General features: G+C 59.3%; 2 protein-coding genes across 2 annotated transcripts; both read left to right on the forward strand.

Annotated features, from left to right (window-relative positions):
- The first annotated feature begins 199 nt into the window (after nucleotides 1–199).
- On the forward strand, nucleotides 200–7,739 carry YJEFN3 (YjeF N-terminal domain containing 3). Its single transcript, XM_016132348.2, has 6 exons — nucleotides 200–331; nucleotides 3,632–3,740; nucleotides 5,480–5,590; nucleotides 5,840–5,953; nucleotides 6,032–6,182; nucleotides 7,480–7,739. Exons 1-6 carry the CDS (start codon nucleotides 273–275, stop codon nucleotides 7,677–7,679), a joined length of 744 nt encoding a protein of 247 aa, XP_015987834.1. The 5' UTR covers nucleotides 200–272; the 3' UTR covers nucleotides 7,680–7,739.
- A 504-nt stretch (nucleotides 7,740–8,243) lies between these two features.
- CILP2 (cartilage intermediate layer protein 2) lies at nucleotides 8,244–16,340 on the forward strand. The gene is made up of 8 exons (XM_016132322.2): nucleotides 8,244–8,392; nucleotides 9,313–9,411; nucleotides 10,193–10,465; nucleotides 11,051–11,206; nucleotides 12,179–12,457; nucleotides 12,781–12,889; nucleotides 13,082–13,239; nucleotides 13,447–16,340. The coding sequence occupies exons 1-8, from the start codon at nucleotides 8,329–8,331 to the stop codon at nucleotides 15,783–15,785; spliced, it is 3,477 nt and encodes a 1,158-aa protein (XP_015987808.2). The 5' UTR covers nucleotides 8,244–8,328; the 3' UTR covers nucleotides 15,786–16,340.
- The last annotated feature ends 4,866 nt before the right edge of the window (nucleotides 16,341–21,206 follow it).

The raw sequence follows: 21,206 nt of genomic DNA on the forward strand, positions 1-21,206 counted from the left end.
CAGAGGCGGAACCCATTGCTGCCGCTCCAGATTTCGTTTACCTGCCAGTATCAGCGTCTCCGGGCTTCCCTGCAGCCCCCGCACTAGAGGGTTAAGTCCGCCGCGTCCGCCGACCAATGACTGTGCTTAGCGCCTTCTCAGCGGCGCCTGAATGGCGAGCATGAACGGTGGGCGGGGAGGAGGTGTGGCTTATCCAGAGATGCACTTAAAAGGCATCTGTGGGGCATCCTCACCCACCCACCCCGTGCTGTGCGCAGCTGCTCTCCCCGGCCATGAGTGGTGCGGCTGGCCCGGATTCCGCGGAGGTGCCCGAGGAGCGACGTTTCCTCAGGTCAGCTGGGAAGGGGATGCCGGGGACTCCATGGCAGCGATGCGGCCCAGGGGACCAGAGGCAGGGGCATGGCTGAGAGGGGGAATGAGAGCAGGCGCATGGCCAGGGAAGGCCCCGGAAATCCGAGGCCCACCGGGCATTTCACTGGACAGACTACGCGCTGCCAACGCCTCTGAACCCACGTTGCCAGGGAAACTGCATCCGTGGCAGGCTGGCTTCTCGTGGATGATTCCTCAGCATGAGTACTCACTCCCCCATCATCCCTTACCGCGACCAAGGCCCACTTCCCCTCTACATGTCCCAGGGACTCTGGAGCCTCCATGCGTCCTTCTCCATCTGAACTCTCTTACTCTCAGGTCCTCGAATGCTTACACAGCCCTTGGTGGGTCACCTGCTACTATCACCTTGTTCAGAGAAGGAAACTGAGGCCTAGGGAGGGAAGCCACTGCCTGAGCTAGAGCTAGGGTGATTCTTGAACACATGGGCCACCTGCCACAGGGTTGATGAATTCGGGGTCTGGAGCTGGCAATTGTGGCTATCTCCTACCTCGTCCTGAGTCATCCTGTGTGACATTGGACCCTAAGCAGGGCTATGGACCTCTCTGCGAACCAGATTCATCTAACAGCCTTTTGTCTGACCACTTCTGTCCACTGTCCACATCAGCCCCTCCTCTCAGGGCAGAAATTGTCCCATGACTGCCTGATGTCCAGATTCAGCCTAAACACCCAGCATATCCTAGGCAGCGGGAGAAGAATGTTTTAGAAGCTGAGCTATGACATTATCCAGCATGGGGGACAGTGGGCCAGTTGTTTAGGGCCTCAAACACCACTGATTGATGGGGCTCTGTGGGGTGGATAGGAGTGGGACACAGTAAACAAGGGAAGAGAAGCCATTGAGGCTGGAGACATAATGGAGGTGTGTAGGTGTGATGAGGAATTGGAGTATTCTCTGAATACTGGGGAGCCTTCAGAAGGTTTTCAACATAGTGATGTGATCTGCTGTTCGAGTTTCCAGTGCCTCTATTGCTTGTGTTGTGGAGTTTGGGGGAGGGGGTAGGAGACTGCTGTAGACAGTCAGGTGAGCAATGATGGAGGGCTGACAGCAAGAAGTATGAGGATGAAGAGAAGCAGATGGAGGTGAGAGCCCGAGGAAGCTCTGGGTCTGGCATGGGCACCCTGGCCTCCAAAATAGTCTTTTACCGGAAGTATTTTGGGAGCATCAAGCACAGTTCCCTTTGAAACCAGGTCCCCTCAGTTCTTCTGGGACAAATCCAGGGCCTCAGTCCCTCTCATCTGGGAGCTAATGTTGAGTGAAGCAAGAGGCACCCTCATAACTCCCCAGTACTACAACCTCTCTGCCCTGTCCCCATACTGCACCCAAAGCCACCACCCCAGGCTCCTAGCCTGGACCACCCTCTTTTCATGGAGTTCCCATTATCACTCTATTGACAAGTTAGGCAGGAAGATAATGTTCTAAGTGGTTACCTGAGGCCAGAGCTTTTGGACCAAGGAAGAAGAGGAGGGAAGGATGGTGTTCCTACCCTCATTTCCCCCTCCATCCTCCTGTGGGAGCTGCAGAGCTGTGGAGAAATAAACCACATTCCCAAATGACCTTTCCGGGAGCCAGGCCAGCCTGCAGGAGGTAGGGAGTTCTCCCCACCCTGTACTTCGACCTCATCCCACATTGACCAAACACAAGCTCAGGGTTGAATATGGCTGTGATTGCTGTGGTCTTGAGGCATGTGGCCTCCCTGCCCTCAACCTTTATCTCCCCCATCTGTGTGAGCCCCCAAAGTGTGTTTCTGACCCAGTAGCTCTTGCTCACTCTGCTCCAGCCATACTAGTCTTCATTCTGTCCCTTGAACCTGCCAAATTTGTTTCACTACAAGGTCTTAGCCCTCACTGTTCTTGCCACCTGGATTACCTCCCGTAGTGCTCCAGGTCATCTCCTCCAGGAGGCCCTCCCTGACTCCCACAGCAGTCCTCGTTCTCCACTTCCACCCCTCCTGCTGCCTGGCCTGATCGCCCTGCAAAATCAGCCAGGAGGTTCTGTTTTCCTGTTCACAAAATCAAAGGAGGGAACCTAGGATTCATCCCAACAAACCTCTGCCATCTGTAGGTCTGCCTCTGCTGCTTTGCTTACGCCCCATTTATGGCTCTGGAGACAGACACCAAGGGTAGAAGTCTGGGTTTTCCCACTCGCTTTCTGCATTACCCTGGGCAAGCCACTTGGCTTCTCTGAGTTGCTGGATGTTCTTCCAACTCTTCTGGTCCTGGCTCTTTTATTATTACCCTCTCTAGAGTCGGCTGAACTTGGGAGGTAGGTGCTGTTTCCCTACAGGACTGGGTCCTGTTTAGGGGAAGGTGGCATCAGGCCATAGACCCTGCCCAGCTGTCCAACCCCTGATTCTGGAGTAGGAACACCTGATCTTCAAGGCCGATTTTTCCCTCTCTGCAACCACCAAGCCCAGACTCCTTGGAAGGCCCCTAAGCCAGCTTAGAAAGGCCTGTGCTTGGTTTAATGCTCCATTGCCTTCTTGAAATTCTTAATTTTTTAACAAGGGGCCCCCGCATTTGCATTTTGAACTGGACCCCGAAAAATTGTCTAGCCCATCCTGCCTTTACTTTTGCAAAGAAGGGAGCAAGGCCCGGAAAGATGAAACAGACCCCAGACACTCAGCAAGCCAGTGGCAGGGCTTCCCCTCAGGGGGTTGGCATCTCTCTGGGCACAATTATTTGAATTGTACCACTGCCTTTGAGGAGGGGTCACCAGTGGGTCTCATAGCTGCAGACTGCACATCTGCCTCCCTAAGCTGAGCCATCAAATTCCTCTGCAGCCTTCACAACCCACCTCCCCCATGCACCCCAAGTCCAGTCAGCCCCCTCCAGTGTCCTGGAGGTCGGTCAGTGGTTTCCTCTGCTTGAAATCCATCCATAGTCCCCATCAAAGTTCTTCATGCCCCATTCCTCCTTCTGGGTTCCTCACACCTTGGGGGCTGGGGGCGTCTGGTTCCTGCTCAGTCTCTCATGCTTTGGGGCAGTAGAACCAACATGCGCCACCGCGCGCTTCCTCGACCACTAGAGGGCGCCCTCACCTCAGGCGTCGTCTCTAACCTCCCTCTGCATGCCAGGTTCCATCCAACCATGTGCGCTTCAGACTGGGAAACGGGGTCGAGGGTGATGTCAGGGACTGGCTGGGAATATTGGTAGAATATTTCTGGTTCCATCCGAGCCTCTGTCTTTAGGTGTCAGTCTCTGCTTCTCTGTGACTCTGAGCGTCTCTCCCTGTTCTGCTCTCCAGCACCGAGGAGGCAGCCGCCCTGGAGAGGGAGCTTCTGGAGGATTATCGCTTTGGGCGACAGCAGTTGGTGGAGATGTGCGGTCATGCTAGTGCCGTGGCTGTGACCAAGGTACATAATCCCAGACCCTCAGCCTTGACCCCGGCCAGGCAGCCAGCCCTTGGCCTAGCTGCATGACCCCCGTGGATGTGCAGCCCTCAAGAAGCTCTTTTATGCTTGGGGCCACCCCAACCCATCACTCAGATGAAGAAACTGAGACCCAGAGAGGCTCATCACTGGGCCAGGCCAGGCAGGGACCCAAGACCTAGGGTGTCAGGGTCAGGGCAGAGGTCAGTGTCCCTAGAGACACAGAGGCTGAAATGCAGAGACTGAAGGCTGCAAGGCCAGGTCTGAGGCCCTTGAGGTACAGATATGACTGCCTGCCTCTGCCACCTCCTGAGTCCTGGGCATGGGAAACATTGGTTCCTGCAGTCCGAGTACCCCCAAACAACCCTGTACCACAGGTGGGAAACAGAGGCTCAGAGGCAGCGAGGGGCCGAAGCAGGGTTCCAAGGGATGGGGAGCATAGCAGTGTCTGGTCTGGGGCAATCCCGCCCCCCACCCTCTAGGTTCCTGCAAAGGACTTGAGAGTAAAAGCAATCATGATACTACTATCATATTTTGCCCCATGTTACCCCTGAACAAGGGTAATAAAACTGACACCATTTAATAAACGTAAATAACTTAGAAAAGCGCCTGATAGAATTAGGGTTCCTGCATGTAACGCTTCTCCTCCTCTTCTTCCCCTTCTCTTCTTATTACTGCTGTATACTTAAAAAAAAAACCTCAATATCTTTCTTTATGTGGACTCAATTTTTTTTTTTTTACATAAATGTTCTTATTTCCAAATGAACTATATCCTGAGTGAGGTGCCCAAAGAAGAAGGAAATGGTGAAAATCTAAGCCACAGAAGCAAAGCCAGTGTAATAAACCTTTGCCCAGCTCCTGGTGGCCGATCATCGGGTTTTTGCCCTGAAAGCTCCAAGTCCATCTAGAAGCCCCTTGATCTTAGCCAGCCAGGTGATGTCACCCTCCCTGACTCTGACCATGGCATGGTAGGTCGCAGGCACAGTCAGGACCTCACTGAGACCTTGGGAAGGAGACTCAAAAATGAAATAATTTTGCCTCTGGTTGGAGATTAGAGTATGGCCGAGTCCCCCAGAGCCACTCTGGGACTAGGGAGAGTCCCCACAGGCCTGTCAGAGCCGTCGTCACTCCTATTCGATAGAAGCAAGCTGAGGCTGAGCGGGGCGAGGAGGGCCGAGGCCACTCAGAGTCAGAGCAGGCTGGGATTCAAACACCGGCATGCTTAACTCCCGTGTTAAGGAGGAAGAGATGCATGGTCCTGCAGAGACAGAGTCTGAGAGATAGAGACTGAGACAAAGAGACACAGAGATGGAGACAAACTGGATGGAGAGAGACAGATGAGGAGAGACAGGGCATGGCAGGTTGGAAAAGTTCTGGAAAACGGGTGGGGGAGGGGCAGCCACTGCAGTGGAAAAAGGTGGAAGAATGTCTGCAACTCAGGCCGAGAACAAACAAACCACAGTCCTGGCGCCTGGTGGTGGCAGGAGGCACGTTTTCCCGCTCCCTCTTGGCAGAGCCTGAGGCAAGGACTCTGTGTCTCCAAGGAGGAAACTGAGGCCCCAAGAGGCTCTGCCCTTTGCCCAGAACACTCTTCCTTCTGTCCATATCCTATTGCCTCCAGGCCCAAGCCTTGTCCTTTCCACTGCCTGGGTCCTCAGTTTCCCCACATGAGCAAGAAAGAATTCCGAGCACCATGCCTTTGCCTTCACTGTGTCTCCTTCTAGGTGTTCCCCTTGTCTGCCCTCTCCCGGAAGCAGAGGACAGTGCTGGTCGTGTGTGGCCCGGAGCAGAATGGAGCTGTGGGGTTGGTCTGTGCCCGGCACCTGCGGGTGTTTGTGAGTAGTAAAGACCCCTTTTGCCTCCCAGGGTTATGCCCCCACCCCATCCTTGCAGAAATCGATTTTTCCTCTTTGTAGTGTGCTGAGGGAATGTAGAAGCCGAACAAGTTACAGAATATGCCTAGTGCTTGCCCCTGGCAGGGTCTGCTGCCTGGTGCCAGGTCTGGGATCTCGGCAGAGCCTTGGGGAGCCTGGCCGCCTGCCCCCCCCCCCCCCACACTGACCCCTTCCTGTTTCTCTCCCCAGGAGTATGAACCGACCATCTTCTACCCCACACGCTCACTGGACCCGCTGCACCGGGACCTGACTACCCAGTGCGAGAAGATGGACATCCCTTTCCTATCCTTTCTGCCCACGGAGGTCAGCGCTCAGCAGCCACTGAGGGGCAGGTGGGGGATGGTGTCCTAAGGCCACCCCTGACCCTGCCTGCCCTCCCAGGTCCAGCTCATCAACGACGCGTACGGGCTGGTGGTGGATGCTGTGCTGGGCCCTGGCGTGGAGCCCTGCGAGGTCGGGGGCCCCTGCACACGTGCGCTGGCCACGCTCAAGCTGCTGTCCATCCCCCTTGTGAGCCTGGACATTCCCTCAGGCATGCCAGGCATGGGGGGATGTCTAGGGCATGGGGGACGTGGGGGAGGGCCCTTGTGCTCTGGCTCCTGCCCTGGCTTGCCTGCTCTGGACCTCAGTTTCCCCATCATGGATGGATTGTGCACTCTGGGTGTGGCGGAGGGTACGTCCATCCCTCAGATGGGTAAGACCAGGGCTATAGCCCAAGTAACCCTGTGTCCCCTCCTCCCCACACCCAGCCCAGTGTGCCCGCTGCCCACTCTGGCCCAGTTGCCTGGGCAGACGTGAGCTCACCCGGCAAAAGCCTCGCCCGGCCTGGCTGTCGCCCCATGCCTGTTGGAGCCATTAGGCCATGGGCAGACGGAACAAACAGCTGCTGGCCAGCCGGACCCTCCACAGGGGGTGGCCGGACTCATGGGGATGTCCCCTGGTTTGTAAGACCCAGGGCCATCTCAGTAGGGTGCCACAGAGCTGGGGAAGAGCGGTGCTGGCTATGAGGAGGTGGGCTGTCTGGTCTGAGGGTGGAGGCTAGGGTCACCGAAGGAAGAATTAAAGTCAGAGGGAGGAGGCTTTTAGTTAGTGGCCCCAGACTCCAGTCAGAGGCAGGAGAGAAGGCAAGGCCCCAGTGAAGGAAGTGGTAGGGTCCTGCAAAGTCAAGAGACAAAATCTAGCCTGAAGGCAAGGATGTCAGATCAGCGGGAAGAGTGTCTAGTCAGAGGAGGGTGGGTGCTCAGGGTGGGTGGGAGACAGGGCACTTCCTGTCAGAGGCAAGAACCTGAGGCAAGGAGACAGGTCTGATGGCGAAGACTTGTCTGAGGATGGAGGCAGGTCTTTCCTCTGAATGGGCATCTAGTCAGAGCAGGGAGCCTGGCTGGGAGCCGGGGTGGAATGAGATGCTAGTATAAGTGGGGAAGCTCAGGATCGATAGGAGGGGAGGGATGGGGACTGACACGGGCAGAGCCATGGGTCTGACTGCGAAGGGGCAGCAGGTGGAAATGATGTATGTAGTCTAAAGGCGGAGGCTGAGTCAGATGGAGGAATGTTGGGTAGCAGTGTGGGAGGAGGGGCAGAAAAGTATTCGGGCAGAGGCTCTGGTCAGACGGAGAGGGAAACATCTCCAAGGAGGAGAAAGAGACTGGACTGAGGGTGAAAGCTCAGTTTTATGGGGAGGTAGGTCTGACCAAGACTCACGTGTCAGAGAGCAGAGGCTGGATCTGATGGGGAAGGTTAAGTGGGTAGTAGGGTGGCGGGGCTCCCCTTCGAGGGCTAGCGCCGCGCCCAGCTCGCGATCGCCCCCCTCCCCGCCCCTCCTCCCTCAGGCTGGGATGCGGAGACCGGCACTGAAGATGGGCTGCGACCTGACGTGCTGGTATCGCTGGCCGCGCCCAAGCGCTGCGCTGGCCGCTTCTCTGGGCGCCACCACTTCGTGGCCGGCAGGTTCGTGCCCGACGACGTGCGCCGAAAGTTCGCTCTGCGCCTGCCTGGGTACACTGGCACCGACTGCGTGGCGGCACTGTGACCGCAACCCGCACTGCACCCACGTGGCTTGGACGCTCGCCAATAAACAGATGTCCCACCACCTCTGGCCTCGCCTCCTCTGTGCGCCGCGGGTGGGCAGACTCGGGAAGGGACTTCCCACCGGTCGCCTAGCGGCCCAAGGCGGGAGGGAGGGCAGATGCATATTGGGACTTCCCTCTACGGAGGCCAGATTCAGGGTGGGACTTCAGCCTGCTGGGGTGTCCTAAGGCCATAGGGTCAGAGTTCGATTCAGTAGAAGATTTCTGGCCGCCTAAAGCATGAAGGTTCGGGCAGCTTCCAGCTCGAGTCCAAGAAGCGCTTCCCACAGGCAGCTTGGGACCCAACGTGAAGAACGGAGGGTGGGTGAAAGGAGGGATTTCCAGCCGGGAACTGGGGGACGCAGGCCAGCCTTCGGGCGGAGGCGCGGCAGGACGCATCAAAGGGGGAGACCTAGAGAGGTTGCTCACACATCCAAGTCACCCGGGGCCGAGGAGCTTTGCCTGGACGGGGCGGGGCCTGGGCGAGGCGGGGCCAGCGGTCTCGTCCCGCTTCCATCCTCAGCCCCACCGGCACCCGCCGCCAGACCTGCGGGAGTCCGACCTGAGCGCGCCTCAGAACTGGGACTCTCCCTCGGAGGCTCGGACTCGGCCATGGCGTCACTGCAGCCACTGCTCTACCTCTGTGTCGCTGCCGCGCACCTGGCGGGGGCCCGAGGTGAGGCGCCCCCAGGCCCCAACCCAGCCCCCTAGGCTCCCGAACGTCTGGCAGTGGGCCTGGCATGCAGCCGCCGGGAGAGAACCGAGGGACTGCTCGCTTTCCCTGGCCTGGGTCTCCTTTTCCAGCCCGGGGATGCAGGGAGTGAGGGGTCCCGGGGAGGCCGAGGGGACAGGACCTCGTCCACGCTCTTTCCTCCTGAAAGAAACTGTAGGGGCACTCGGAATATGGGTGACTCTTCTGGGGTTTTTGGGACGGTGGGGGTACCTATCTCAGCCCCGATGTCTGGACACTGAATCATGCCGTCCCCGCCCCTCTCACCTAACCCCTTTTCTCTACCGCACATCTCCCGCTCTAAAAAGAAAGTCCCATCTCTGGAAGACTCAGTGGAGTGGAGAACTGGGCCCACTTCTCAGATGAGGAGACTGAGGCTTCAAGGGGGGAGGGACTTGTCTGAGGTCATTGCCTAGCCTGACTATCTCAGACAACTGGAAGCCAAAGAAGCCAGGCTCAATTCCAAAGACCTCCTGCCTGCTGGCAGTGTGGGCCTCAAGTGCAGGGATGAAAGGTAGACTGAGGGAGGGACTTCCAGCAGGCGAATGGACCAAGGGGATTACAACTCAACCTGAGGGCACAACATATTTAGGGGGAGAACCCAGTCTGGAGAGCAGGGTGGACAACTTCCATGGCCCGTGGAATTAGGGCTGGGCCCATGGAATTGGGGCTGCGTCTGAGTGAGGGATGGGGCTGTGGGGTCATAGGCAGCACTGCAGTCCTCGGGGTCAGCCAGAACTGGGCTTTGGCTTCTAAGAGCTTCAGTTTTCTGCAAAATGGGAGTGGTCATGGCAGCACCTTGCATAAAAGGAGCTCACAGGGGTTTCCATGCGCACCCCTCGCCCCTGTCCTCACTGCTTCCACAGGCACCACCCCCACTGAGGAGCCCACGGCAACTGCATGGGGTCTTGAAGGTCCGTTGCTGGGCCTTGGCCAGTCCTCACCAGTCCTGGAGGACTGGGAAGGTGAGTCAGCCTGGGTCCAAGTCCTGGCTCTGCTGTGGACCGTAGCGTGGGCTCTGGCTGGTAGGGGTCACATGAGGAGGGGACACAGCCTGGGTGAAGAGCCCAGTATTTTCTGGTTTTTGGACATGACGGCCCCTGGAAGTAGTGCCCCAAGAGGTCTCAGTTTTAGAATCAGGGAGGTGAGAGTCCAGGCCGTCAAGGAGGAAACCAAGAAGAGGTAGTAGTGGGACCACCTGCCCTGGCCATCCAGGAAAGCCAGAGATCTGGAACCTGGGCCTCCAGTTTTTGGACTAGGGAGGTCCTATTTGACTTGCTCTTAAATCAGAAATGGAACGGGCTCCCCCTGGGCGGCTGATATGAGAGGCCAGCCCCTTTCAGCCTGTGGTGGGTTCACTGGGCAGTGAGCAAGGCCCCAGCTGGTGCAAACATGGAGCTGCCAAGCAGCAGAAAGCCACAGCTAGGGCTGGTGTCAGTCTGGCTTCTCACACCTCAAAGGTTCTGAATTCTCAGGGTGGGGGCACGTGAGACAGCGGAAAGATCTCCACATACACTGATGTGACAGTTCAGGCAGTGGTCAGCAGACTAGGGCTGGTCAAGGGGAGGTCGCCTCATGGTGACCCCTTCACAGCTCCTTCTGCCCTTGAGGACTCTGGATTAGGGCAGGACTTTGGCAGGCTGGGGTAGATTGCAGTGGCTGGGAGGAGGGCTTGGTAAGGCCCGAACCACGCAGATGGGGCCCGACAGGCTGCGGCCCGGGTCCTAGCGTGTGCGGTGCCCGCAGAGGCCAGCGAGTGGACGTCCTGGTTCAACGTGGACCACCCGGGCGGCGACGGCGACTTCGAGAGCCTGGCCGCCATCCGCTTCTATTATGGGCCGGCGCGGGTGTGCCCACGGCCGCTGGCACTGGAGGCGCGCACCACGGAATGGGCCCTGCCGTCCACCGTCGGCGAGCGTGTGCATTTGAACCCCACGCGCGGTTTCTGGTGCCTCAACCGAGAGCAGCCACGCGGCCGCCGCTGCTCCAACTACCACGTGCGCTTCCGCTGCCCGCTAGGTGAGGGCGGGGACCAGAGAGGGCGGGGCCTGCGTGGGGTAGGAGGGGTTGTGAGAGGCCGGAAACTGTTCTAGGTGGGTGGGGCCTGAATAGGCGGTGCTGGGAGAACGCGTATGCGTGTGGGCGTGGCCAGAAAGAGTCTCAGTACAAGCAGAGGGCAGGACCGGGTGGGGGCGGGGCTTTGGAAAGGAGGGGCTGGGATTATCTGGGAGCTCAGGTGGGGGGCAAGAAAGGGCCTCCAGAGCTCATCTCCCTCCCGCCGCCTTCATTTATGATCGTTTCAATTGAGTTCCGTGGAGGCGTGTTTTGAGCCTCAAATGTGAGGGACGCAGGTAGAACTGCAGGCTAACCTCGAGGAACTTACTTGTGGGGGGAGGTTGAGTTGGTACCTCACCTGCACCTTTGATAGGTACTCCTGGGGGAGCGCTGATGGAAACAGTGGACAGATCTTCTCTTTGTAGTACCTGCCTATGGATACATGTGGCGGGGGCGTCCTCCAGTCCTCCACTGTCACCAAATTTCCAGGAGGCATATTCCTTAGGATGGGCAGCCACCTAACCATCCACCCACCCGTCCTCCCCGCAGAGGCCTCGTGGGGCGCGTGGGGCCCGTGGGGTCCCTGTTCAGGGAGCTGCGGGCCAGGTCGTCGCTTGCGCCGCCGCCGCTGCTCAAGCTCCGCTGGGAATACATGTCCCGGACGCCCCCTGGAGGCACAGAAGTGTGTGCGGCCTCGATGTCCAGGTAGGAGGGGCGGGGCCAGTTGAGCAAAGAACCTGGAAAGGCAGGGCTAGTTGGGATGGAGCCTTGTGGGCGGGGCATGGACGAAAGGCGGAGCCTGGGTGCAGGGGTGGGGTCTGGAGGGCCAGAGTTTAGTTCAAAGGAGATTGGCTCTTTCTTCTCTTTTGGGCCCCTCCTCTCGAGGAGCACTGGTGAATGTGTACATCTGGACGGGTGGACGCTCTGGGGGTCGTGTTCAGACGTGGGCAAATCCGAGGAGCTTTCCCTGTGCGCACGCCGAGTGTGCGGATGTCCCAGTGCACGCGGACACACACAGAAGTGGGCTCATGCACCTGGGTTGCACGCACGCGGCATTCGCAGCCCCTGCTCGTCCCCTACACCCACACAGACACGCGCTCACACCCTGGCAGACACGATACCCAGGCCCTCCCAGGGCCAGACGCCAGGCCATCCAGGAGGCGACTGGAAATTCCTATTCGGCCCGGGCTCCACAAACACGGTCTGGATACTGTGCCGGCAGAGCCCGCGGCAGGGTGGGGGAGCACCATGGCCAATGGGGTGGTGGGATCCCCACCCTACCCCGCCTGGCTCTGCCCTCCCGGCGGCGGCGCCTCTGCCCTGAAGTTTCCAATGGAATTTTCCATTTTGCAGAGAAACCACGGATTGGGAGGGGAGGGAGATGTTCTGGGCCCAAGATCCAACCCCTTGCTGGGCCCCCAGCCCCGGCCTGGACATTTCTCTTATGCTGGAAGGAGACTCTCCGTCCTGTGAGAATCACCACTCCTGTTGCCTCCTCCAGGGCAACTGCACTTCTTACCTCCTCACCTCTCTGGCCCCCAGGTCCCTCCCCATGCCCAGCCCTGACCACTCAGCCCCATGTTCCCCCTCACATTAGAGGTTGTGCCAAGCAGGGTCATGTTGAGGCACCTTTGATGAGTAGGTTCCTCTTCCTCTCTGCCTCCCTCTGTCTCCCAGGGTGTAGCCCCAACATGTGTGGATGCCCCAACCATGTCCTCCTGGGCTCAGTGGTCACCCCATCTGGCCGACCACTGCTAGGTGCCAGAGTCTCGCTGAGAGACTGGCCTGGCCCTGTGGCCACCAGCGATGCCCATGGATCCTTCCAGATGCCTGGAGTCTGTGCCGGCAGCCGGGCCAACGTCAGTGCCCAAATGGATGGCTTCTCTGCTGGCATGGCCCAGGCCCAGGCCAACAGCTCTGTGTCTGCTGTGGTCACTATTGTTCTTGATAAGTTGGGTAAGTGCCTTGTGGTAAAGTGGGTGAGGGACCAAGGAACTGGGGAGGAAGTTCTGGGTGATGCCAAACGCTTGAGATCAGGGCGATGTGATAGAGCAAGGCCACCAGGTAAAGAAAGGGGATGTGACACAGTCATTGAAGGTGCAAGGTGAGACGTGGAGTTGCGGAGGGAAACATTAAGATGGGACACCATCTTTAGCAGATGTGGGGTCGACTGGGTCAGGGGAATGGGAAATGAGAGAATGGGCCCTGCCCTTTGGACATGGTCATTGGGAGAAGCTGAGATGTGGCAATGCCCTGACTTCTGCTGCCTTTGCCCCCAGAGAAGCCCTACCTGCTGAAGCACCCCGAATCCCGAGTGCGAGAGGCCGGCCAGAATGTGACTTTCTGTTGCAAAGCTTCAGGCACCCCCACACCTAAGAAATACTCCTGGTGAGCGTCCCAACCCTTGCTCAAAGGCCTCATGCCAGCTTTGGGGCTGGATTGGGTTTCCTGTGATGCGGTGGTGCCTCAGTGACCTGGAGAGAACTTCTCTGCACCCTCCCTGTGCTGCATGCAGCGGGGGTGGGGGCAGCTGTGCTCCTCTGCTGAGGGCCCTCTCGGTGTTGCCCAACCGCCACCCAGGTTCCACAATGGGACCCTGCTGAACAGGCAAGAACACAGGTACGGGGCCCACCTGGAGCTGCGGGGGCTGCGCCCAGACCAGGCAGGCACCTACCACTGCAAAGCGTGGAATGACGCAGGCACTGTGCGCTCTGGTGTCGCCCGGCTCACTGTGCTTGGTGAGCACCCTCTCCCGCCTCCCCCGCCCACCCTGAGCAGGTTCTAACTCAGCCCCAAATGGAGCCCCAATGTCAGACTGATCTTTGACCTTGCCGAGTCCGATCCCAGGCCCTCACTGAGCCCCTGACCCCAGCCCAGGCTCCCACCCTTGGCCTCTGATAGAGTCCTCCCCCTTCCCCTTATCTGGCTGATTTCTTGCTCCCCAGCCCCGGGACAGCCCGCCTGCAACCCCCGGCCTCTTGAGCACCTGATCAAACTCCCAGATGACTGCGGTCAGCCGGGCAGCGGCCCCGCCTACCTGGATGTGGGCCTCTGCCCTGGCACGCCCTGCCCCAGCCCTGTAGGCTCAAGTACGCGGTGTGGGGATGCGGGCTCCCGCTGCTGCTCGGTGCGCCGCCTGGAGAGCAGGGAGATCCACTGCTCCACCTATGTCCTCCCCGTCAAGGTGGTGGCAGAATGTGGCTGCCAGAAATGTCTGCCCCCTAGGGGGCTGGTCCGGGGACGCGTGGTAGCTGCCGACTCAGGGGAGCCCCTGCGCTTTGCCCAGATCCTGCTGGGCCGGGAGCCCATCGGATTCACCTCCTACCAGGGTGACTTCACTATTGAGGTGCTGCCCTCTACCCAGAGGCTGGTAGTGACTTTTGTGGATCCCAGCGGTGAGTTCGTGGACACTGTCAGGGTCCTGCCTTTTGACCCTCGAGGTGCTGGTGTGTACCATGAGGTCAAGGTTATGCGGAAGAAAGCCCCCATCATCTTAGATGCCAGCCAGAGCAATACGCTCCCCCTGGGGGAGCTGGACGAGGAGCCCCCTTTGGGAGAGCTGATCCTGCCACCTGGGGCCTTCCGCAGAGCGGACGGAGAACCCTATGCAGGGCCTGTGGAGGCCCGGGTGACCTTTGTGGACCCCCGAGATCTCACGTCGGCGGCCGCCGCCCCCAGTGACCTGCGCTTCGTGGACAGTGATGGTGAGCTGGCCCCACTGCGCACCTATGGCATGTTTGCTGTGGACCTCCGGGCCGCTGGCTCTGCTGAACAGCTGCAGACCGGGCCCGTGTCAGTGCGCGTGGCTGCCGGCCAGATCCGCATGGCGGGCCACATGGAGGCTCTCAAGCTGTGGTCGCTGAACCCTGACACGGGCTTGTGGGAGGAGGAGAGTGGCTTCCAGAGAGAGGGATCCGCAGCCCGGAGGGTACGCAGGGAGGAGCGGGTCTTCCTGGTGGGCAACGTGGAGATCCGAGAGCGGCGCCTATTCAACTTGGACGTGCCTGAGCGCCGCCGCTGCTTTGTGAAGGTGCGCGCCTACGCCAACGACAAGTTCGCCCCCAGTGAGCAGGTGGAGGGCGTGGTGGTCACTTTGGTCAACCTGGAGCCCGCACCTGGGTTCTCGGCCAATCCCCGTGCCTGGGGCCGGTTCGACAGCTCAGTCACCGGCCCTAACGGCGCCTGTCTCCCTGCCTTCTGTGATGCGGACAGGCCTGATGCCTACACGGCCCTGGTCACGGCCACCTTGGGCGGAGAGGAACTGGAGCCCGCCCCCTCACGGCCACGCCCTCTTCCAGCCACCGTGGGCGTGTCCCAGCCCTACCTGGGCAAGCTGGGGTACCGCCGCACCGACCACGATGACCCTGACCTCAAACGCAACGGCTTCCAAATCAACCTTGCTAAACCCAGGCCTGGAGACCCCGCCGAGGGCAACGGCCCGGTGTATCCGTGGCGCAGCCTGCGGGCGTGCCAGGAGGCCCCAGTGAACGCCAGCCACTTTCGCTTCGCGCGCGTGGAGGCAGACAAGTATGAGTACAACGTGGTCCCATTCCGTGAGGGTGCGCCGGCCTCCTGGACTGGAGATCTCCTGGCTTGGTGGCCCAACCCGCAGGAATTCCGGGCCTGCTTCCTCAAGGTGAAGATCCAAGGTCCGCAAGAGTACATGGTCCGCTCCCACAACGCTGGGGGCAGCCATCCACGCACCCAGGGCCAGCTCTACGGGCTGCGGGATGCCCGCAGTGTCCGAGACCCCCAGCGCCCTGGAACTTCTGCTGCCTGTGTGGAGTTCAAGTGCAGCGGAATGCTGTTCGACCAGCGACAAGTGGACAGGACGCTGGTGACAATCATGCCCCAGGGCAGCTGTCGTCGCGTGGCCGTCAATGGGCTCCTGCGAGATTACTTGACCCGGCACCCCCCACCTGCCCCCACGGATGACCCGGCTGCCTTCGCCATGCTGGCCCCGCTGGACCCTCTGGGTCACAACTATGGTGTCTACACGGTCACTGACCAGAGCCCAAGGCTGGCCAAGGAGATCGCCATTGGCCGCTGCTTCGATGGCTCCTCTGACGGTTTCTCCAGGGAGATGAAGGCTGACGCGGGCACAGCTGTCACCTTCCAGTGCAGAGAGCCACCTGCTAGCCGGCCCAGCCTCTTCCAGAGGCTGCTGGAGTCCCCAGCAACAGCACTTGGTGACATCCGCAGGGAGATGAGTGAGGTGGCCCAGGCACAGGCCCAAGGTGTGGTGGGTCCCCTCCGTACCCGCCGGGGCAGAGCCTGGCAGTGATCTGGTCCCCAGCCTTGCTCCTCTGCCTTGCTCCAGACTCCTCCATTTCCAGGAAGTCTCACCCTCTTCTCCAAATGTCCCCCACCCCAGCCCAGTCAAGTCCGATGGTGGAAATGCCAGGCAGGCGAATACTGCTGTGTGACATTCAATGGAGTTCGAGTTCATCCTGGCTGTGGGAGCCAGCATCCTGGGAGACCGTCGAGGCTGGAGGGAATCACTCCCAGCTCACGTGCTAGCTATGATTTCAAATGTATTTAGACCCTGATTTCAAATATTATGCCCTTGGGATTTCTGACCTTTGGCCTAAAGGCTCCTGTGTGTCACTGATCTGGGTGCTTTATTGGGTCATCTGCCCCAAGCTTTATTCTTGGGGTTATTTATTGAAACAAAGCCTATGGGGCTGGTCATGGGGGTGAGTGGTGGGTTCAGGTCCGGTGAAGGCCTGAGGTAGGGGCTTCTTGGCTCTGGGGCTGGGCAGCACAATTCTCACATTTGGTGCTTAGAAACCTCCAGGAAGTCAGGGCAGGAAATCAATTAAAGATGCTTCATTTTCAACTCATTGTGTCAGTCTTGGGGAACGAATGATGGAGGCTGCGACTACTGACCCAAACACACCTTGGCAGAAACGGCTCCAAACACACATGGACACTCATGTGCCAGCAGCTCAAGGGCCCTCACAAGGCCCTGCTGGGCCTTTTGCAGGGGTGTGGGCTCCAGCTGAGGCAAGCAGAAGTGTGTCTGTGACACGTGTGTGCAGAACCGACTGGTGAGTGGCCGGAGCCTGTGCAGCTCTGACGGCTGAACACAGTAGCAACTGCTGTCCTGGCCTCCTCCTCGGCGCCTGGCTGTGCACCGAAGGGCTGCAGTGGGCAGGGAGGGGCCATGGCAAGGGTACATGTTCCAGGTGGCAGGAATTGAGGCCGCTGCGGATTTCCTCAGCTGGATCCACAGCTGCCCCGCCCCGGGCCCCACCCAGCTGACACCTGGCCATACCTTGGCCAGATGATGATTGGGCTGCCCAAGGCCATGGTCCTGGGCCTTCTGACCTTGTTAGGACCGTCAGTCTGGAGGAGGGAGAACCATCGCTTGCTCCTGCTTTGTGCATGTGGCCAGGCAAGTCCTCTTGATACCCACCCCATGGGGCAGGTGCTGTTCTGACCACACGCCCACTTTCCAGACAGAGTAACTGAAACCCCAAAAGGAGAGGCAAAGGGCTGCCTGGGCCCTGCAGTGATTTCCAGATGTGAGGGGGTGTATATTCCCTGGATGGGCCAGCTGGCCCCTGAGCTCATGTATGAGACTCCTTCAGCCTGGAGACATTGGCCTCTGGAAGGCATCAAAGTGGCATTGCCGGGTACCTGGGATAGGAGGCGTTGTGCCTGGCTGATCACCCTGGGGAAGTGGCGATACCGGGGAGAGGGTGTGCAAGGTGTTTACTTAGCCCAGGACATGCTTGGTCACCCGCTTCTCCTTCTACTACCCACCCATCCACTCAGCCACCTGCCTGCTTCCACCCTCTCCCACCCGCCCCACCTCTGCCTGTCCAGCATTTAGAGGTGTCAGCCCTGTGCCAACACTAGGGTCTTGGAGAGGTCCAGTCTTAGAGAGACAGGCTCACGTGCAGGCCCCAACACACCTGTGCGGTCAGCGCTCAGCCCACATGGCCTGCCAGCAATTCTCCATCTGATGACTCCGATAATCCAACCTCTCTGGACCTCACACCTTTGCTTAGGCCATTCTCTTCATGGGAACACCACCCCCTGCCCAGGGGGTCCACTTGGGGGTCTGGAGTGTCAGGGAGAAGATGGCAAACCCAAGGGCATCAGCCCCAGTCTCTGAGGGTAGGTCCTGGGGCTTCGCTGGATTCGAGCTGTGGGAGGCCCCAGCGCTGGCACCCCAGCCTCGCCCTGGATAGGCTGTGATGGACGAGAGAGGGGAGATGCTTTGAGGCCCTTGGAGAGCCAGGATGCATGTGAATTTATCCAGACTTTACTGTGTCTATACTCCCAACTGACAGGGAGGCTCAGAGCGACAGGCCCCCCATACAAGGTGACCCAACTCTGAGCCGGCCGGCCCCAGACCCCGGCTCAGAGCTGCCTGCTGGGGTCCTGGGCAGCAGCAGGAGCAGGGGCTCCCCTTGCAGCCGACAGGCAAAGTTGGCTTTCAGGCCGAGGGTGATGAGGTGTCAGGCTCCATGGCCAAATACCTTTCATTGAGAAAGTGTTGGGGCTGTGGCCACTGCCAGGCCTGTGGCAGACGGGGTTTGGGGCAGACGGCTGGCTCCCTTAGGGGTGGGCATCATCCTGAAGCCCCCTTCCTGGCTGCTGTGGCTGGACCAGGAGCGAGCAGGGGCCCCTAGAGAGAGTGGATCAGGGAGGGCATTCCAGGCAGAGGGCACAGCCCAAACAAACGCTTGGCACTGGGCAGGGACTATAGCCCCAGCTCTTCCTCATTCCTGCTGACAACTCTTCAAAGGGAAACTCCTGGCTCCAATTTCCAGATGAGGAAACTGAGGCTCCAAGAGAAAGAAGCCGTTCCCCTGAGCTGCCAGCCCTGTGCTTCTCGACACTGCCTTGTGAACCCATTCTAGCAGCTGAGCCAGGAGTCCCACCCCACCCCTCCTGGAAAGTTGGCCATCAGCCTGCTGGTAAATCCATCTCTCGCCCCACACCAGGGGCTGCCAGACCACACCCATTGGCCTGGGGGGAAGGGGGAATGAGGCCCCCCAGAGACCCCAGCTCCAGCCATCCTAGGGTCAGCTCAGGGCACAAGGAGGCCCTTGGTCCCGCCCACAGCATTTTAGACTTTTATAATTTTAGAACCAGGGGTTCTTAAAATTCCTAGCACCGTGAGTGGGAGAAAATCTTGGAACAATGCTTAAAACAAGAGAGTCTTAAAACCACAGAATCCAGGAAGAGGAAGATAAAAATGAACGCGCATTGAGCACTGCCTGGATGCCAGCCCCCTCCGCTCCCCCAGGGCCTAACTCGCTTTAGGAGCATGTAATGTGTGTTTATTGTATTGGGGTTCAAAACAGACTTTTAGGGAGGGCGACTTTCACACCCCCTCCCCCTTCCCGCCATCTCACAGCTGAAGGGACTCGCCCAGGGTCATACAGCAAATAGGGAAACTGGGCTGGGGGATAGTGCAGTTTCCCAGAGAAGGGGACATAGGTCCTGGGTTTTGAAGGACGTGTAGAAGTTTGCCAGGTGGCTGGGCAGCAAGGGCATTCCAAGGAGCTGGGAAGGTGTTTACGAAGGCTGGAGGAGAAAACCCTTAGGTGGGCATGAAGAGCAGTAGTGGAAGGGAGACACACAGGGGGGTGCGCAGCGCCTTGAATGCCGAGTGAGTAACCTGAGTTGTCTCTGGGGGGTGATGGGGACCCACGGAAGGTGCCAGAGCAGGGCAGGTTTACACACCGTCTCATAACGAAGACTCCCCTGGGCTGGCGTGGTACCCTGCCTGCTGCAGAGTGTCTATGCTATGGGGCTGGGCTCTGCCCCCCCACATGTGGCAGCCCAGCGCCCCCTTCCCTCCGCTGCCTCCTGTCCTGGCTGGACATCGCTGGCTCCTCCGCGGGGCCTCGTGGACCTGGCGTGGCCACCCACCACTTCCCCAGCCCCGTCTGCGTCTCTCATCAGCTCTCGGACTTGGGTATGATCCAGTCTCAGACCCCAAAGACTGGAGCCAGCCTGGCGGGGAGACCTGGCTTCCGTCAGGTCGGGGAAATGCTCGGCGTTAATGGTGGAAACAGAGGCAGGGTGATAGGGGCGGAAGCAGCGTGGGTGGCTGTCCTGGCCACTCCCGGGGAGCAGCTGCGGCCAGACCCCAGGGCCCGGGGCGGGGGTCTGGGCTGGCAGGAGGGAGGGGAAGCGGGGACGAGGGAGCAGGAGAAACGGACATATTGGGGTGCATGTGAGGGGAACAGACACTGCCCTGCCCGGGGTCACTGCCTCCGTGCAGCACAGTGGATGTGGCACATGGAGCCAGGCACCCTTGTCATCATCCCGAGGTCACATTGTCCTTGTCACACCCTGTCCCAGTCCTCCCTTGTCAGACGCTCCCTTCCAAACCACCAGAGTCACCTTCTTGTGGCTACACTGCTACTCTCAGTTACCCCGCCCAGGGTGCACGTGGCTGGACTTGCCCGATGAGCTGGACACACCGGACTCACTGGACGCTGTCACGCCTTTCACAATCACACAGGCAGACACGCAGTGACATGCAGGCCCGTGCCGCAGGGTCACTCAGCAGCGTGGTGCCTCGACACACCCAGTCGCCCCACTTCCTCCCGCACTTGAGGACCCTCGGACGCCCAGGTGCTCAGACTGCCCTAGTCAGGGCCAATTCTAGCCCTCCACAACCCCCCACAATTGAGTCCCTCTAAGCACACCGGGCCACAGCCAGGCGCACGTGCACACCCCACCTTCTCAGGGCCCTGGTGAGGGCGTGGGCCCTGGGCTGGAGGCTGGGGGGTGGGCGTCGACATCTCTGCCTCCTTTCCTGGGAAGTCCTGAATCCCTTCCTGCTGACTCAGCCCTGGGGGCCAGCCAGCGGGTGCTGCCAAACCTCAGGTATGTCCTCGAAGGCTGCCCGCAGGGCCTCCACCAAGGCGGGGGCGGGGAGGAGCTCCCACTCAGGACTCAGCTCCTCCAGGGGCCCCAGCTCCCCCTTGCCTCAGATGGAGCTTCAGCTTTAATGGTAGAAGCTGGGACTGGCTGCTCACACCCCCAGTTCTTCCCAGTCGAGCCAGTCTCCCTCATACAAGGGCCTTGCTCAGCCTCTTGAAGACACCAAGCTTGGGTGGTCTTGGGGGAGTTGGCCTGGCTACCCATCCTGGAGCCCGGCACAGGGACAGGGACAGACAGACAGACACATGTACATACATGTGCTCTCATGCGATGTCTGCATGCAGACCTTTGGTTATAGATATGCTCAGTCACAGACAGGCTCAGCTCCAGACTGGCACTCACAGAGTCCCATTCTGAAGAGCAAGGCAGAACCGGACACAGATACCCGAGTCTGTGGGGTCACATGTGGGCCAGTGGGAGGGCCAGGGGCTGAGAAAACCCCGAGGAGGGCCCAGGGAAGGCTTTCTGCAGGAGAGGGCATTTAATATGGGCTTTGAAGAGTGAAGAGGAGTTTGTCAAACTAAGATCAGATGTCCAAAGGTCTCAAAAGCTGGTGTTACAATTTACCTTTTGTCAAATTCACTATCTCCTCCTGAGGACCCGGCCTCTGCCCTCAGGGGGCTTTCAGTCAGATGGCTGAGGCAGAGCCAGACCCAGCCAGAAGGGATAGAACAGACCTCAGGTTTATGAAGCAGCTGATATGCACCAGGTTGGATCCTGTCAAAAACCCTTTAAGGCAGGTCCATTATCATCCCCATTTTACAGTTGAGGAAACCGAGGCTAAGAGAAG

The sequence above is a fragment of the Rousettus aegyptiacus genome, unplaced genomic scaffold (genome assembly GCF_014176215.1).
Source record: "Rousettus aegyptiacus isolate mRouAeg1 unplaced genomic scaffold, mRouAeg1.p scaffold_m13_p_16, whole genome shotgun sequence".
NCBI classification, from domain to species: Eukaryota; Metazoa; Chordata; class Mammalia; order Chiroptera; family Pteropodidae; genus Rousettus; species Rousettus aegyptiacus.